This window comes from Bos indicus, chromosome 9 (assembly GCF_029378745.1).
Source record: "Bos indicus isolate NIAB-ARS_2022 breed Sahiwal x Tharparkar chromosome 9, NIAB-ARS_B.indTharparkar_mat_pri_1.0, whole genome shotgun sequence".
Lineage (NCBI taxonomy): Eukaryota > Metazoa > Chordata > Mammalia > Artiodactyla > Bovidae > Bos > Bos indicus.
The window spans coordinates 89,751,102-89,768,598 of record NC_091768.1 but is presented as its reverse complement, the minus strand read 5'-3'; the positions used below and the strand labels follow the sequence as shown (position 1 = coordinate 89,768,598).

At 39.9% G+C, this 17,497-nt stretch overlaps 1 protein-coding gene across 2 annotated transcripts in view; it reads left to right on the top strand.

Moving 5' to 3' along the window:
* SYNE1 (spectrin repeat containing nuclear envelope protein 1) overlaps window positions 1-17,497 on the top strand; it is a 505,866-nt gene that overhangs the window by 305,915 nt on the left and 182,454 nt on the right. For both annotated transcript variants that reach the window (XM_070796399.1, XM_070796398.1), the window contains exons 90-94: window positions 2,310-2,453; window positions 7,263-7,457; window positions 8,537-8,677; window positions 15,783-15,950; window positions 16,231-16,392. In XM_070796399.1, the coding sequence (XP_070652500.1) occupies window positions 2,310-2,453; window positions 7,263-7,457; window positions 8,537-8,677; window positions 15,783-15,950; window positions 16,231-16,392 (810 nt within the window). The remainder of the gene's footprint in view (window positions 1-2,309; window positions 2,454-7,262; window positions 7,458-8,536; window positions 8,678-15,782; window positions 15,951-16,230; window positions 16,393-17,497) is intronic.

Genomic DNA, 17,497 nt, shown 5'->3' with positions numbered 1-17,497 from the left:
AGAACACATCTAGAGTGTTAACTCTGACAGCTTGTTGTGATTATATAAAATAGGGACACGAAATGCTATCATTTAGATCACCCACAAATGCCTGGGGCAAGCTCTATTAAAAATATCTTTTGGTGAAAACTATCTTTAAGCAGCATATATATATATATATATATATATATATATATATATATATATATAATGAAAAACAACTTGTAAAGGTTAATTTTATATTCAATCATATATTTTTGTTATTATTCATCTGAAAATCATTTAGAACTTTGTAATAAGATTTTACTGCTAAGGCATACTACAGAGTTTTTTTTTGTTTTTTTTTTTCTTCATATTTCAGCTTATTCAGCTTATTTTATTGCCTGAGAAGTACACCCAGCTATAACTCTTAGTCCCTTCACCTAAGAGACCGATTATTTACTAGGAAGAAATGAAACTATCGCATATCGAAGAAATGAAACTATCTCATATCTGCTTTCGATTAGTATTTCACCTACTTTATCCAAAAATTGTATACATGCCCTCTCATTAAACCACTAATGGTCTATTTGGTCAACTCTTCTTGCATTATCTTATGATTTGTTAGACAGTAAATTGCTGAGTGTAGAAGTCACACTTTGTTGATTTTTTATATTGTATTGGAGTATAGTTGATTTACAATGTTGTGTTAGTTTTAGTTGTCTAGTAAAGTGAATCAGTTATACAATATCCACATGTTTTAGATTCCTTTTCCATGTAGGTCATTATAGAGTATTGAGTGGAGTTCCCTGTGCTATGCAGTAGGTCCTTGTGTGAAAGTGAAAGTGTTAGTTGCTCAGTCATGTCCAACTTTTGTGACCCCAGGGACTTTGGCCCAACAGGCTCCTCTGTCCATGGGATTCTACAGGCAATAATACTGGAGTGGGTAGCCATTCTCTTCTCCAGGGGATCTTCCTGACCCAGGAATCAAACCTGGGTCTCCTGCACTGAAGGGAGATTCTTACCATCTGAGCCACCAAGGAAGCCCCAGGTCCTTATTAGCTATCTATTTTATGCATGGGCTTCCCTGGTGACTCAGATGGTAACGAATCTGCAATCCCAGTCTCCCATTTTATCCCCCATCTTTCCCTCCTTCATAACCACAGGTTTATTTTCTATATTTGTGACTCTCTGCTTTGTGAATAAGTTCATTATTTGTACCATTTTTTTTTAGATTCTACATATAAGTGATCTCATATAATATTTGTTTTTGTCTGACTTACTTCATTCAGTATGACAACCTCTAGACAATCTCTACCTTTGTTGCTACAAATGACATACTTCATTCATTTTTTCTATCTCCTATTCCAGCACTTAGCTGAGTCCCTCACAGAATTTCCTTCACAGAAAAATGAAGTAATCATGTTTTTTGTACTACTTTTCTACCATGTTCTGGACCATAACATTGTCATCTTTAAGACAATAAAGAGAAGAAGGAGGATCTAACCACTTCAGTTCAGTTTGCTTCAGTCGCTCAGTTGTGTCTGACTCTTTGCCACCCCATGGACTGCAGCATGCCAGACTTCCCTGTCCATCACCAACTCCTGGAGCTTACTCAAACTCATGTCCATCAAGTTGGTTGTGCCATCCAACCATCTCATCCTCTGTTGTTCCCTTCTCCTCCTGCCTTCAATCTTTCCCAGCTTCAGGGTCTTTTCCAGTGAGTCAGTTCTTCGCATCAGGTGGTCAAAGTATTTGGAGCTTCAGCTTCAGTTTCAGTCCTTCAGATGAATACTCAGGACTGATTTCCTTTGAGATTAACTGGTTTGATCTCCCTGCTGTCCAAGGGACTCTCAAGAGTCTTCTCCAGAACCACTATGTTCGGCCAAAGGTGGCTCAGACAGTAAAGTGTCTGCCTGCAATGCAGGAAACCCGGGTTCGATCCTGGGTTGGGAAGATCCTCTGGAGAAGGAAATGGCAGCCCACTCCAGTACTCTTGCCTGGAAAATTCCATGGACGGAGGAGCCTGGTAGGCTGCAGTCCATAGGGTCGCAAAGAGTCGGACACGACTGAGCGACTTCACTTTCGAGACTCTCAAGAGTCTTCTCCAGCACCACTATGTTCAGTCCATCAATAATCTTGACAAAATGTTTTAGAGAGAAGGCTCTGAAGCATCAGCAGAAAACTGGGAATTTGAATCATCTAGGAATTTTCCCCATCATTTTTTTGCTCCCTTGACTCATGGGTAAATAGACATTAACACCAGAGTTTGTCAGAAGCAGCACAGAGGCACACACACAGTTATTGGTATCAACAGATAATCGTCTGTGCTTTTGTTTTTTCCTTCAAAGGAGGCTGTGGTGCAATATGAACAATATGAGCAAGAAATGCAGCACCTCCAGGAACTCATAGAAGGAGCTCACAGAGAGATTGAGGATAAGCCTGTGGCCACCAGCAACATCCAGGAACTGCAAGCCCAGATTTCTCGGCATGAGGTAAGACAAGCCAAGTTCAAGGGCAAGGCCCTGGCGTGATGAGAATATGTGATTGGTTTTTAGCATAACATGTTGGGGCATAACATGTTGGGTTCTTGGAGAGCTTCTTTGGCTGTCTTTGCATTTTGAGTGCTATTTTTGCTGATGTTCTCTAAGACCCAGTAGCATGAGTCCTCCACTTAATTCCAAAACCTCTTGATCCAACATTCATGACATGTCTGTCTCCACCATGACCCACTGACTGCTTCCATCAGAATTCTCACAATTCATACACCAAAACACACTATCCTCCCTGTCTTCTTTCTTTATTTATTTATTCATTTGGCCTCTCCATGCTGCATATGGGATCTTAATTCCCCGACCAGAGATTGAACCTGTGTCTCCTGCACTGGAAGTGTGGAATCTTAACCACTGGACTGCCAGAGAAGTCCCTGTACTCCCTGTGTTTACAGATTATAAGGAACAGCAACGCTCAAAGCCTTGCTGCTTTGATGGCCCTCATTAAAAAGAAGGGATATTTCATGTTAAAGAGAAAATCATTGCTCTTTCACATATAGGTCATTTCACCTCCTTTTCCCAAAATCAGTGAAAGGCTCATATTGGTTTTGATGATTACTGTGTTATGACTCAGCAGCTTTTTCATTTTCAGATATGCCTCCTTCCTTGTATCTTTGGCATACAAGGTCATAATGAATGACCTTGAGGACTTGAACACCTTTGTGCAAACCTGGTCTCAGAGGTCATATACCTCGAGTGTTTCAGTTCCTTCAGGAGAGCAGTGACTTTCCTTTCCTGACTTGTTAAATCCTGTATAGGTCACAATGACTCTTTCCTTGGTGGCTGATTACAGCATCATGAATTTTGGAAAGTTACTAGAGGAGGGTGTGTCTTCTTTCTCTGTGCCAAGGATAGACGTTTAGCTTATCCTTCCATCAACTCTATTTAAACTGTGTTTTCATAAGAGCCCAAACCAAATATCATAGTAAGGTTCTCATAAGATTCAGTTGTTGAATTTTTAGCAATTGTTGTTAAATAATTGTTGGAAAATCTCACTCCCCCCACCTTGGCAAATGCAGTTCTTTAACTTCTTGTCACAGCCAATGCATCATATTCATGTATGATTTATAAAATAATGTAAATAAATATCCTACCTCCATTTATTCCTACACTGTAGATAATCATCTATGTTAACTATTCATTTCTCTTCTGTCACTGGTTAAATGAAAAGATGTTTTGCAAATACGTGAAAACTATATATAAGGCATACATTAGACTTCATGCTAAGTGGCTTCAGTCGTGTCCGACTCTGTGCGACCTCATAGACAGCAGCCCACCAGGCTCCTCGGTCCATGGGATTTTCCAGGCAAGAGTACTGGAGTGGGGTGCCATTGCCTTCTCCATTAGACTTCATAATACACATTTATTCTGAAACTACTTTTAATCCCACATCATAAGATCCAGAATTTTGTTGCAACAACTTTTCAACCACAGCACAGAAAATACTTTTTTTTAATCTATCTGGAATGACAATAATTATCATTACTATAGATTTTTTGTTGTTTTATGTGTTTTAAGACAGTTTACAGTGTTTTCCAGATTATCTTTCATAAAAACCCGATGAGCTTAAGATGTGTGGGTGTGAATTGTCTTCATTTTACTGATAAGAAAACAGAAATTAATTTTTTAGAATGACTTCTTAAGCTTCCAGATGTAGTAGCTGATAGAAAACAGATTCTAATCTGGTACATTTTGGGGACTTCCCTGGTGGTCCAGTGGTTAAGACTCAGAGCTTCCACTGCAGGGGGTACAAGTTCAATCCCTGCTCAGGGAGCTAAGACTGAAAAAAAAAAAAAAAAAAAAAAGAATGATGGTGTAGGAGAATACATGACTTGCCAGCTCTCAGCAGAGTCAGCCATAGACTGTCCTCTGGCTCCTGTTCAATGATCTGTTCATTTTGTCGCGTCTTCTTCTCCCAGTTCTAAACATTAGTGCAGACCTGTGTTAGTCTTGGCATGTGATTTAGAGTGCATTTGCATGTTTATAATGACAGAGTCCTGCATCAGGCTCATTGTTTGTGTAAAACAAACACAGGAAGGAAAGTGCGGTGGAGGGCAGTTGGGGTGGAGGTGGGGGTGGGGGGAGTCGTTGGGGAAGCCCGATTTATAACAGGGAATTCTGGGAGAATGTTTTTTCCTGTTTTTTTATGTGTGTGTTTAATGGATTTTCATCTTGAGGTGAGGCTAGTTTCCATATACTTAACTTTAACTCATAAAGATGACTAATCATTTGTTTATTTCTAGGGAATTCACTTTTTTCCCTGTAATTTTTCAAATGTTACATTTAATTAAAAAAAAAAAAAGTGATCCTGTCACTTTTAAAGCATAGGAAAGACTCTCAGAGCTGCTTTCCATGTGACACAGAAGGCATGCTCCTGGGCGCAGGTGGTTGCCCAGAGGGCACCTTCCCTCAGAGCAGCCACTGTACCCGAGTTCCCACTTGTACACTCATCCCTTGTCTTGATCTTCAGAAATACTCAGTTAAAACTACACATACATATGCTTCCTGAGTGTGGAGAACTCATTAACCCATCCATGCTCCATTTTAATTTAGCGAATTTGACCCCCAACCCACAACAGAAGAAGGTTCTAGAGAACTATTTCTTCAAGGGAGTCTCATGGACTAATGATAAAAGGCAGATTTTCATAGGCCTAATAAATCAAAATCTTTTGGAGCCTAGATCAGAACTGCATTGCTAACAAGCAACTCAGATGAGTTTTATACCCAATAATTTGAGATTTAGAAAACGGGCATTTGCTATCAGTGTGCTAAGCAGGGTACTGCCACAGGGGACGTGACCATCCCTGTGGGCATGAATGGTGGAAGGACTGAGACTAACTCTGTTTCTCACAGAGTCCTCAATTTTACCAGATGGGCAGCCGTGGTATGAAGGCTCAGTGGAGTATATGAGGGAAATTTTCATGAATGCACAAAATTTTAGCTGAAAATATAGAATTCAAGGAGTCCAGTGAGCTAGCAGATGACTTCCAAACATGCATGTTTACTAGTTGTTATAGAGTATTCATATGTTAGGCACTAAAGCATATGTGATAAATAGCTATTTAAAAATCCTATTAGGGGAGTTTCTTGGCAGTCTGGTGGCTAGGCCTTGGTGGTTTCAATGCCATGGGCCCGGGTTCAATCCAGGGAACTAAGATCCATCAAGCTGTGTGACTAGGCCCAAAAAAAAAAAAAATCCTATTAGGTTTAACTAAGTATCTGCAACCCTGAAAGGTAAAGAAGTGATGATTTCTACTTTTTAAATCCTAGATTAAAAAATCCCTGTACTTTCTACTAGAAGTCAAGAGGACAGGCTGCTAGCTGAATTCTGCTGGATTGTTTTCCCTTACACCGACACAGTCGGTTTTGGTTGGGAGGGGAAACACAAAGTGACAACAATCACAAAATGGTGTGTTTGTGTGTTCATATACATATACACACAGAAGGCAATGGCACCCCACTCCAGTACGCTTGCCCGGAAAATCCCATGGACAGAGGAGCCTGGTAGGTTACAGTCCATTGGGTCGCAAAGAGTCAGACACGACTGAGTGACTTCGCTTTTCATACATACACACATGTATATATATACACATGTATCATTTTGTTATTGTTATTTTGTTTCTGAACTTCAAGTTCAAAGCTGTAGTTTGAATGTCAGGTTCAAAGCTCTCCTTTGAGTGTATACACACACATTTTAAAGACTCACAAAATGTGTACTGTACAAACACTAAATGACAGCTTTTCAAGTGAAGAAGCCAAATAAAAGGAATAGAAAAAAAAGCAGAGATTTTGTACTTTGAGGATTAATATTTTTGTTAACATGAATGTAAAAAAAAAAAAGAATGCTTACATGTTCATTTTTTAATCTTTGAAGTAAAGAAAGTATAAATTTAACATTTTAGGATTACCATTTTAGATTATTTTAGAATTTTAATAGTATAATATTTGTTTTTTAAGAGCTATGTGCTATTCAGAATACATTTTCAATTAGCTCCTTGTAAAAATTTTAAATTTAAAAATTTTAAAACCTCAAAACAATTTTTTTGACAAAGGAAATCAAAAGACATTATAATGGAACAGAACTTCAAGTTCAAAGCTCTAGTTTGAGGCATCAGAAACATTAGAGGCATAATAGAGTACATGAGGGAAATTTTCATGAATGCACAAAATTTTCTTTGGGGAGGAAAATGCATCAAAAATAAGGATTTCCTAAGTAGTCTTTAGCTTATCTGCAAAAAACAACTCGCCAGGGTCACAGGAATTCAGGAGCAGTTTACTTTATGACTCGTCTGTCACAAATGACTGCTCTGTTTGACATATTCGAGATGGTAAGAACCCAGCATTGCATTTTTGGCAGTTTTAGTCATCACATGACCTAATTTCCATGGCATGAACCATCTGGCAATTTCAGATTCCTCAGGCATTTTAAAGAAAGTTGCCAGTCTTTAACGTTACCCAAATGCCAGGCCAGCCCTGAGCATCTCTGGGATTAGAATCCCTGCCGCCTGGCTCCGTGCCTCCCGCCGCGCGGTCCCCACCGCCCCTCCCGGCCCCGCCGCGCTGTGGTCTGGCTCGGGGCGCGCGGCAGGCGGGCTCCGCGCTCGCACCGTCCGCATCCTGCCTCCCCGCCGCTCGGTCTGGCGCGGCTCTGTGATTTCATTGGCCAGCCCCGGAGGAAGATGAACGCTTCTAGCTCTGTTTCCTTCTGATGCTGCTGTGACACCCCAAGGCGGGGGGGAAATGTTTCCTCAGGAGCTGGCTCAGAAAATCAAGGGCTACCAAGAGCAGATCGCCTCTTTGAACTCCAAGTGCAAGATGCTGACCATGAAAGCCAAGCACGCCACCATGCTGCTGACGGTGACCGAGGTGGAGGGGCTGGCGGAGGGGACGGAGGACTTGGACGGGGAGCTCCTCCCCGCGACCTCGGCCCACCCCTCTGTGGTCATGGTGAGTAAGGGTCAAGGCCGGCTTGCCAGTGCGCTCTCTTCCTTCTGTCTCCTGGCTAGTGGCCTGAGCTCCTTTCAGGGGGCTTGGTATTAGAGATCTTGCAGATATGAACTGAGGAACAGTCCCCTTAACTCTCTGACTACATTTGGGCCGAGGCCAGTCTTTGACACTGTAAACAGTGGCAGTTGAAACGAAGCTGTTTGAGACTCCTTAATTACTTAATGTGCTGAAGGTCAGCCCTGCATTTGTTTATAATTTAGCAATAATGCTCAGAGGCTCTGAGCGTCAAAAAAATTCCTTTGCACAGTTTTCTAGTTTTCTGGGGGAATGGGAGAATCAGGCTACATATATTTGTGTGTGTATGTTTTTCCTGGTAATGTGCTGGGTGGCTAGGTGTGATTGCTTATTCTGTTGTATAAATGTTTCATAATATATCGAAGAAAAACTATTATTAGAAGAATAAGATAATAGAAAATCCAACAGTTATCTTTGGATTAAAATAAATTCCATTCATTTCTATCTGCAATGTTATTTCCCCCATCACTGTGCATCCTAAATGAGTTCATTATCCTCTTAATTCACTGTTTTCCAGCACTTATATTTTCACACATATGTACTGTGTCTTCGGTAGTATATAACCAAACCTGACCTCTTTTTGTGATATATTACTTTGGGTACATTTGTCTCACTAGAATAGTTGGAATTTGAAATACCTACAAAAGACCAAGCCTTAATTCATAGACTGTTCTTTCATTTGTATGCTTTGTGATTTTTAATCATTATTTATAAAGATACAGACAATCAAGAAAAGGAACATAAGTTAAAGAAATATTTAATTGGCAATGAAACTGCATAATGTGACATGTATCCCCTACCCACGTGTGTTTACAATGGTCCCTAGTGTCATAGTCACTTGAGGACAAAACTTTCAAATAGTAACACACAATTTGTAAATTGAGATCTCAGTAACTCTAACTTTTGTTGTATGGTTATCTCTGTTTTAACCCGTGCCTGGTCAGGTGTTTTGTTAATATAACTAACCGATTTTCGTGTCCTTTGGGTCACATTCTATGTGACAGATGACTGCAGGTCGCTGTCACACTTTGCTGTCACCTGTCACTGAGGAGTCTGGGGAGGAGGGAACCAACAGTGAGATCTCCTCTCCGCCTGCTTGCCGCTCCCCTTCACCTGTGGCTAATACAGATGCCTCTGTTAACCAGGTACTGCCCACTTGGCATCCCTCTAGCTCAGATCTCTGAACGGATGCAGGACTCCATTCTCTGTTCTTATTAGACTGTGGGTATGGCTCGTAGACTTTGAGAATCACACCATTAGGTGTGACAGTTGCATAAACTGTGATTATCATGTGAGACCCATGCTGGCTTAACCTACCATCTCTCCTGGGCTACTGAGATGAGATGAGCAAAAATTAGGTCACAGAAACGAGAGCTGCAGAAGGGCCTGTTTTAAGGCATTATGGCTTTAGCATCTAACAGCTGTTTGTAATGGAGTACTGCATCCTAATAGAAAATGAAATGTTCATGTCACTTTTGTAAAATAACATGATTCTATTGCTGTTGTTAACATTCATTGAACAAAGTTTTGACACTTGCCAGCTCGGATTTTGAAGATGGAAAATTTATCTTCACCATATAATATAACAAAGACTTCTTCATTATTTACTAGTTGCCAACCAATTTAAAGGCCATCTGTCAGTATATACATTAGTGCCTAACTAGATCTGTGTTTTGAGTTTTCTTATCTGTCGATAACCTTAAGTTTTATTTTATATAAAATGGGGACAACAGCTTCTCATTATGAGGTGCCTTTTGAGTGTACATTCCATTAAATATAGATCATACTAAATTAAATATCTCAAAAATTTTCATGAAAAATATTGGATAGAAATCAAAAGGATGTTTTTATAATAATCAGAATTGTTTAATGCATATTGAATAATGCTTTCTCTTTTTTACTTTAGCCAAAGAACCAAAAAAAATTTTTTAATTGCTTTACTATGAAATTACTTGTGTTCAAAAAAGCTGAAATTTATTATCAAGGGAGAAGCATTGATCAGAGCAAATGTTCTATAAGCTATATTACAAACCAATCATTATTTTATTTTAAAGCAGAAGCATTCAAAATAGGATTTCTGTGATATAGAGAGCCCACCTCCCTCCAAACAAGGAAAATAAAGCAATGAAATCTTTCGATAAAACAATTCTCTTGGTAAAAATCTATGGAGCTCTAAGAAAAGTATCAGTTCATTCATTATCAGCTAGCTAGCTTGCTTGGCATGAAATCTTGTGCTAGGATCCAGAGATATAATAAAGGATGAAACAGCAGTGGCCCCTACTTTCAAGCACCTTATAGTTGAGTTAGAAAAGTGGCCATAAGTTGAATAATAACAAAAGTGTTAGGGGAAATTTTAAAAAAGGAGAAGTTCACAGTATTCTGGAGGATTTGGGAAACTGTTCTCCAAATTCTGATTTTAAAATATGAATTACTCATTCTTTGACGATGTGTTCTTCCCTGTGGCCGCAGATGTCATTAGAATCATAGAAATATGGCTAGAGTCAGCTTTTTATTGTGTAAGAAAATGTATCCTATACGATGGGTTTAATGTTCTTAAAGTTTCCAAGTTGAACAATGAACACTGACTGTTGGACTAACACTATGGAAAGAATATCCCTCTTCTAAAATAATAAATCTCAGTGCTGCATCTTATGAAGTGTCTTTCCTTGTACAGGTGAAAGTCTTCTGTAAATGATGTTGTATGCAAGCATTTTCATTACAGTTGCTTTAACTGTCAAGCTCAGTCAAATCTCCAAATTATGAGCAAAATTATGCTTTGTCTTAATCCCATGTTGACCCCCCCTCCCAGATCACAGGAAAACTTTGATTTAAATTTTAATATTAACCTGACATAGTATTGTATAAATTATATAAATTAGGGGAAAAAGATCTTTATTTCTTTCATGTCAGACAACTTTACTCCCAGGAAGTTGTTAGAAAGCAAAAGTGTTATGCTTGGTGTTATTCAAACAAATTGACCCCGTCATTCCAGCCACATGCAATTCTCATCGAGTGATGTAAGTCAGAGGAAAATGAACAAATACTGCAACATGGCCAGTGAGCCTGCATTTACAAAACTTTCTCTTGAAGCTGAGGAAAGCGTTTAGAATTCCCATAAGTTCCAGTTTGCAGACTCAAAACACCGCACAGAATGTACACAGCTGTTTCTAGGAAGGGCCAAATATAACTGCTTTATAAAATCGCAGCTGTTAAAAAAAAAAGACTGTGTGCTTGCTACTCTGTAAGTAGATCTCCATTATATAACTAACTGATCTCCCCACAGTCAGTGTGTTCTGTCTCTGACAGTAGTTATTAGCTGAAATGTGATAGCGGTTTAGTTTACTTGAGGAGAGAAATAATGAGACATCCCCAGACTTTGCTGCAGGATTCTTGATCCTATTAAAAGCAAGCCAAGACTTGGGCTCCTCCTCGGAAGAGTTGAGGAAAGTAGAAGTTTGAAAAGAGCAGTATTGTAGTAAGTAGAATCCCTGTCTCCAGTTTAAAAGCTGGGGATGGATCCCAGCTCTTCTGCTAAGCTGCATGTACCTGGAAAGTCCCTCATTTGTAATGGGAAGAAGTGCTACTTAATTCACCACATTGTGAAAGTTAAATGTGATATGGATTCTGAAAGCACATTTTAGCCTGGAAAAGGAATCAAATAGTAGTTTCCAAATTTAATTCCGTAGGAATCTGCTAGATAATAACTCCTTTAATGTAGACGCGTAACCAACAAGAGATATTTCTAGGGATGATTTCCTCACTATAACAAATATTTAGTAGTTACTTATAGAACTGATGAATTTATTTTATTAAATCTATGTAGTCCTCAAATAGATGCAAATTATTAATCTATAAAAGGTGATATTTTCAAATTATTTTAAGAAATTTGAGACACAGAAGCCAGAAAACAGATTTTTTTTTGTAACAAATTTATTTTATTTTATTCTTTTGGGCTTTCATTATTTATAATAGAGTATTTAAAATTTTTACATCAAAGCAACTATTTGCTTTTCCTTGTGGACACTCGTAGTACTATTAATACCATCCATGTAAGCAAAATAATAGAGTTTAAAGAAGTCTTTTTAGAGAACGTCCCTGGTGGTCAGTGGTTAACATTCTGCATTTCCAATGTAGAAGATACGGGTTTGATTCCCGGTTGAGAAGGTTAGAAGATCTTAAATGCCATGCAGTGCAGCAAAAAAAAAAAAAAAAAGTGCTTTTACATATACAGTTTTTTTATGAATGTATATGTTATTGTTGTTTAGTTGCTAAGATATGTCTGGCTCTTCGTGACCGTATGGACTGTGGCCCACCAGGCTCCTCTGTCCATGGGATTCTCCACTGGAGTGGCTTGCCATTTCCTTCTCTAGGGAATCTTCCTGACCCAAGGGTTAAACCCAAGTCTCCTGCATTCCAGGTGGATTCTTTATCACTGAGCCACCAGGGAAGCCCAATGAATGTATATACCTGCCTGTTATTTGCCAAACACTCCATGGTATGCTCAGATTCAGACACTTGCACAGTTTTTAAGGAACTCACAGTCTGTGTGAGAGCAGGCACACGGTGACCATGGAGTGGGACAAGTGCTCTGAGGGTGGGAAGCAGAATGTGAAGGAAGGACGCAGGGTAAGTACCTAAACAAGGCTGGAGTTCAGTGGGTCGAGGACTCCCCCCTTTAGTTTTAAAGTAGTATAAGTCAGGTGCAGTTGGAGTGCTCTAGAGTGAGGAGAAGTCTTTCAGGCAGAAAGAAGCACATATAGGAAGTTTTTTCAGGCAGCAGGAAGGAAAACGGCCTAGCAAAGCAACTGCAAATAACATCAGAATAATGGGAGAAGCATAGATTTGGCGAAGGAGATGGGGGGAGAAATGAAGCTGAGGGGGATATAGGAAACACACCCTGATGCCACACGAAAGAATCTGAACTTTGTCCAGGAGCTAATAGTTAACCACTGAAGGAATTTAACTAGAAGCTCTGCACAGAAGTGAGCTTTAGAACAGATTCTTCAGTATCAGTGTAGACAGGAGGATGGTGATGGACAAATCTATAGCCAGGGAAGTGAGTGAGGGACAAAAGTTTACACACTCTGGTGTCTGGTCCAGTCATTCAGACTGATGACTGATCACCAGTCATTTACTGGTGATGTAAATGAAAGAAACAGCCGGGGGGCTGTGGGGCCCTGACAGAGCCTCCCCACGTGACCTAGGCAGCCTTTCCTCTCTTAGAATTACCGTGCGCATGTGAATGTGGAATCCTGTCTTACCTGGCTTCCGGTTTGCAGAGGAAGCCATGAATCAGGATTCTTACAAAAGCTCCCTTTCTGGTTGAAGAGAAATTCAAAACAATTTAAAACACTGTATAAGCCAAGCTAAATATATGCAGGCTAGAGGCAACCTTCAGGCTGACAGTTTGCAACCTGAGAGTTACGAAGTTATCGCTATAGCGTGAACTTGAACTTGAACCCAACCTGTGCTGTGGCAAAGGTGTAGAACTTCATCCTTACATGCGCAGTCGTGGTCAGGGAGAGAAGGAATGGAGAATAAATCCCAAGTGAGGTGATTAGAAAGATGGATAAAACTTCATCCATTCACTGAAAGATGGACAAAACGTCATTTTTCCTAAATCCATTTCTTATCCTCCGTGTGTTTTTTTTGGTTGGTTTGTTTGTTTTGTTTTTTCAAGTATTGAATTTGAAGAGACAAGGGGATCAACTTGTACAACTCATTATGTGAGTCTGGAGCTCATAAATATAGCAGTGTTTAAGAATGAGTGCACGAAACAAAAGAGAAAGACTGAATGACGAGAGAGGTCGGAGGAGAGCAGAGAGGGTAAAAGGAAAGTCTTTTCCAAGAAGGGATGATCAGTGGTACTGAATTCCAGTGAGAAACCAGGCAAGAGAAGATTCGAAAAATAATCATTTTATATCACAGAAAACAGCCACTGATGATTATGGCCAGAGCGCTTTTAGTGGCCTCACTAGAATCAAGGCTCAGTTGGGTATTTAGAAGTGGACGGGTGAACATATTAAGTGTAAACTACCATCTTCAGGAACTGAATTATGAAGCAAAAGGGAGAAAATGATGGTTACAAATGTGTGTGCAAATTGTATTTGTGTGTAATGAGTCATTATGTTATGATTTGTAGAACTTTTAATATATGATACCCTAAAAGGAAAAAACCAAAGAAGGCTGTGTGTAGGTGTTTTCAGACGGAAAAGATTTATTTATATGCTAAGGGGAAAGTCAGTGGAGATGGAGTAGATATTAATGAACCAAAATCCTTGAGAAAGGGAAGGTGGATGAGGTTGTAGGGGCAGGTAAGAGGATTGTCTTTACTCAAGAGGACTAGAAAGAGTGAAATAGAGGTGAGTCTGAATATAGACAGACCTTTGAAAATTTGAGAAGTTGCAGAAATATCCCAGTTTGTGTGTGTGTGTACATGTGTGCACACACACATGCATTCTGTAAGGAAAAGTTGGATTGAGTCATAGTTGGGGTTTTCCAAGTGTTTGAAGCAGAACTTAAAGGGGCAAAGGAAACACAGCTGTTGGCAAGAGAATGGTTTGTATCACTTAGTCAGAAATATACTCAGGGTGAATCAGTTCAGTGATGACAGCCTGTCATGTTCAAGGAGGGCAAGTGGGCGAGGATGGATGGATATAAGGTTGTCAGGGATTTGAAAATACCAAGATGATCTGCTCGAGATGAGTGACAGGGTTAGGGATGAAAAGGAACCAGTCTCCATGCTCCAGTGTCATCAGTAAATGTGGAGGACTTACCTGGAGGCCTCAGCAATAAGAAGATGGTAGAGGGTCTCATGGCCACTCAGATATCACTTTATTTAATCCTCGAATCCACCCAGGGTTGTGCAGATGAGGGAGTCCATGCACAAGATGTGAGTGACTTGCTCCAATTCTATGGTGGTGGTGGTGGTTTAGTTGCTCAGTCCTGTCAGATTCTTGTGACCCCCTGGACTGTAGCCCACCAGGCTCCTCTGTCTATGGGATTCTCCAGGCAAGAATACTGGAGTGGGTTGCCATTTCCTTCTCCAGGGATCGTCCCAACTCAGGAATCGAACCTGGGTGTCCTGCATTGCAGGCAGATGATTTACTAACAGAGCTACGAGGATCCAGTTCTCTAGCTACTTAGAAGGTGAATTTCACCTGGGGTCTCAGGTGTCCTGACTCCTCCAGTGTCAGACTGCTGTCTGAACTCATTCTACTATATGACCTTGCTTCTGCCCTAGTATTGACCCCAAGACACCAGGCTCCTTCCTGCTGTTGCCTTGGTTTTTCCCAGGTATCTGGGGCCTTCAGTACTTTTTACCAAGACATCATCAAAAAGGCTCAGGTTTTTAATCTTAAACAGTACAACTGTGAAGTAGTGAAATTTATAATAGTATTTTCCACAATATAAACAGTACTCCCTTCAATTTCTATAAATATATAGATACACAACCATAAAAACAATTAAAAGCATATGAATTATGTATCTTGATATAGTAAATTCTATTATCAATACTAATAAAACATGTCATGTTACTTATTGCCCAAGATATAAAAAATTCAAAAGCCTCCTGTTTCAGCATCCGCTTTGTTTCTTGTGTTCTTCCAGGAATTGAATAGAAGAAAACCTCTTTATTATTTGTTTCTTAGAGTAGTTTTAGCCTCCCCATTATCTTTTCCCTTATTAAATATTAATATATTTATAATTTAAGTAATTTATTTATTAACATGTTTAATTAAGACATATTTAAATAATGTATCCAACATATTTAAATTAATTTCTGTGAATAAAGAACTCAAATATTGAAAATCTGGCTATACCTGAAAAAAAACTTTTCAGAGATTTAAATGTGTTTAAATCAAAGGTTTTTAAAAGTTATTCAAAACTGATCAACATATTCATCAACATTTCAGGAAATACATCATTTAGATTCTCCTTTTTTTGTGGTTAATCAGTCTTGAAGTGTGTATACCAGTTAAATTCTTTGTATTTTAATTTTGCCAAATATAAAATAGGAATGAGTTTTGGTAACTTGAAATATTGGTAAATTGCTTTTTATGTGAATCAACATTTGAAAGCAACAACAGTGTGCTTTGATATGACCTTCTTATCACAAGAGTTTACTAACTTTGATGGTTGTAGCCTCCGGGGCCAGGTAAGAATCCTAAAACTTTCCTCTGCATGACAAGCACAGTGACCTAAGTTTTGTCCTCCTCTTGCATCTAACACTGTACCTTGCTCCCACAGGACATCGCTTATTACCAAGCCTTATCTCCTGAGAGGTTACAGACTGATGCTGCCAAGGTTCCCCCCAGCACGCTGCCACCCCAAGAGCTCTATGAACCGGGACTGGAGCCTTCCGCTACTGCGAAGCTGGACGATCTGCAGCGCTCTTGGGAAACCTTAAAGAATGTGGTAAGTCTGCCAGATGTGGGATTATTTAGCCCACGAGACAGAGGAGCCTGGCGGGCTGCAGTCCTAGGGTCGCAAAGAGTCGGACACAACTGTGCACACACGCAAGACACCAGATTTCCTTAGCGATTGTCTTATGAAATTAGTGCCTAATGCTTACACATCCCGTGTACAGTTGAATAGCCTCAGTTGGGTCACAGAGGTAAAGCAGTGAGGAAAGAAATGTCGTAATCTAGAAGATAAGGGGTGGGAAACATTTGGTAATATCCCTTTTCTTCTTTAGATCAGCGAGAAGCAGCGCACACTCTATGAAGCCTTGGAACGCCAGCAGAAGTACCAGGACTCCCTCCAGTCCATCTCCACGAAAATGGAGGCCATCGAGATGAAACTCAGTGAGAGTCTGGAGCAGGGCAGGAGTCCCGAGAGCCAGATGGCCGAACATCAGGTAAGAACAGCCATGACTTCAGCTTCCTGCTTGATCAAACTGGTGCACCCTTATTTATGACTGACTGCTCAAGCCGGTGCATAAGAGAGCAGGCTGGCATGTTTCACTGTATCAACTGTTACAGAGTCAGCAAGATTCCAAGTGGTGGTTTTGTTTCCATCATTGCTTCAGGAAGGGATCCAAGAGGGGAAGAAAGAAATTCAGGCGTTGGTGTTGCTTTTTCACATTTATTATTACATAAACTGGCTTTCCTTATTGTTGCCACATTATTTTTATTTCATTTTGAACTATTATCATAAGAATAAAAGGCACCCCACATCTACCCTCTCTGGGTATTGTTTTTTTTTTTTTTTTTAATTAAATTAATGAATTTATCCTTTTTGGCTGCACAGCCCAGCCTATGGGATCTCAGTTTCCTGACCAGGGGTCAAACCTGTGCCCCCTGCAGTGGAAGCACAGAGTCCTAACCACTGGACTTCTAGTGAGTTGTTTAAAGAAACTTAGCCAGTGTGTCCCTGGAGGAGGGCATGGCAATGCACTTCAGTACTCTTGCTGGAGAATCTTATGGACAGAGAAGCCTGGTGGGCTACAGTCTTTGGGTCACAAAGAGTCAGACATGACTGAGCAACTGAGTGTGTACCCGGTACCTTCTTATCACTTAGAATAGCTCTGAGACTTCAGCGGGCAAAGAAGCAGTTGAAGAAAAAGGGGGTTTCCAAGTTATAATCCTGTGGTTGTCCCAGACTTAAATCATTTATTAAAAGGTACACTGGGAAAAAAAGGAAAAAGATATATTGGATGATGCTTCAGTTTTAGGTGAGAAACAGAGATGAGATGATTACATTAACCTAGCTCAGATACTGTTAGAAATGCATCACTTTATAATGCATGCTAAGTGCATAGGTTAATAATGCTTTAGCAATATTATCAGATTACTATTAACACTTAACTGAGTCCAAGATACTGAGGGGTATCAGTATCTTTACAGTCACCTAAATATTCGATCACCACGGCGCAGGAAAATGCTGCCTGCCCTGACCAGATCTCAGAAGCATAAAACAACCCTATCAAAGGCAGAGGGAAACAGAGATACTTTTAGATGCTA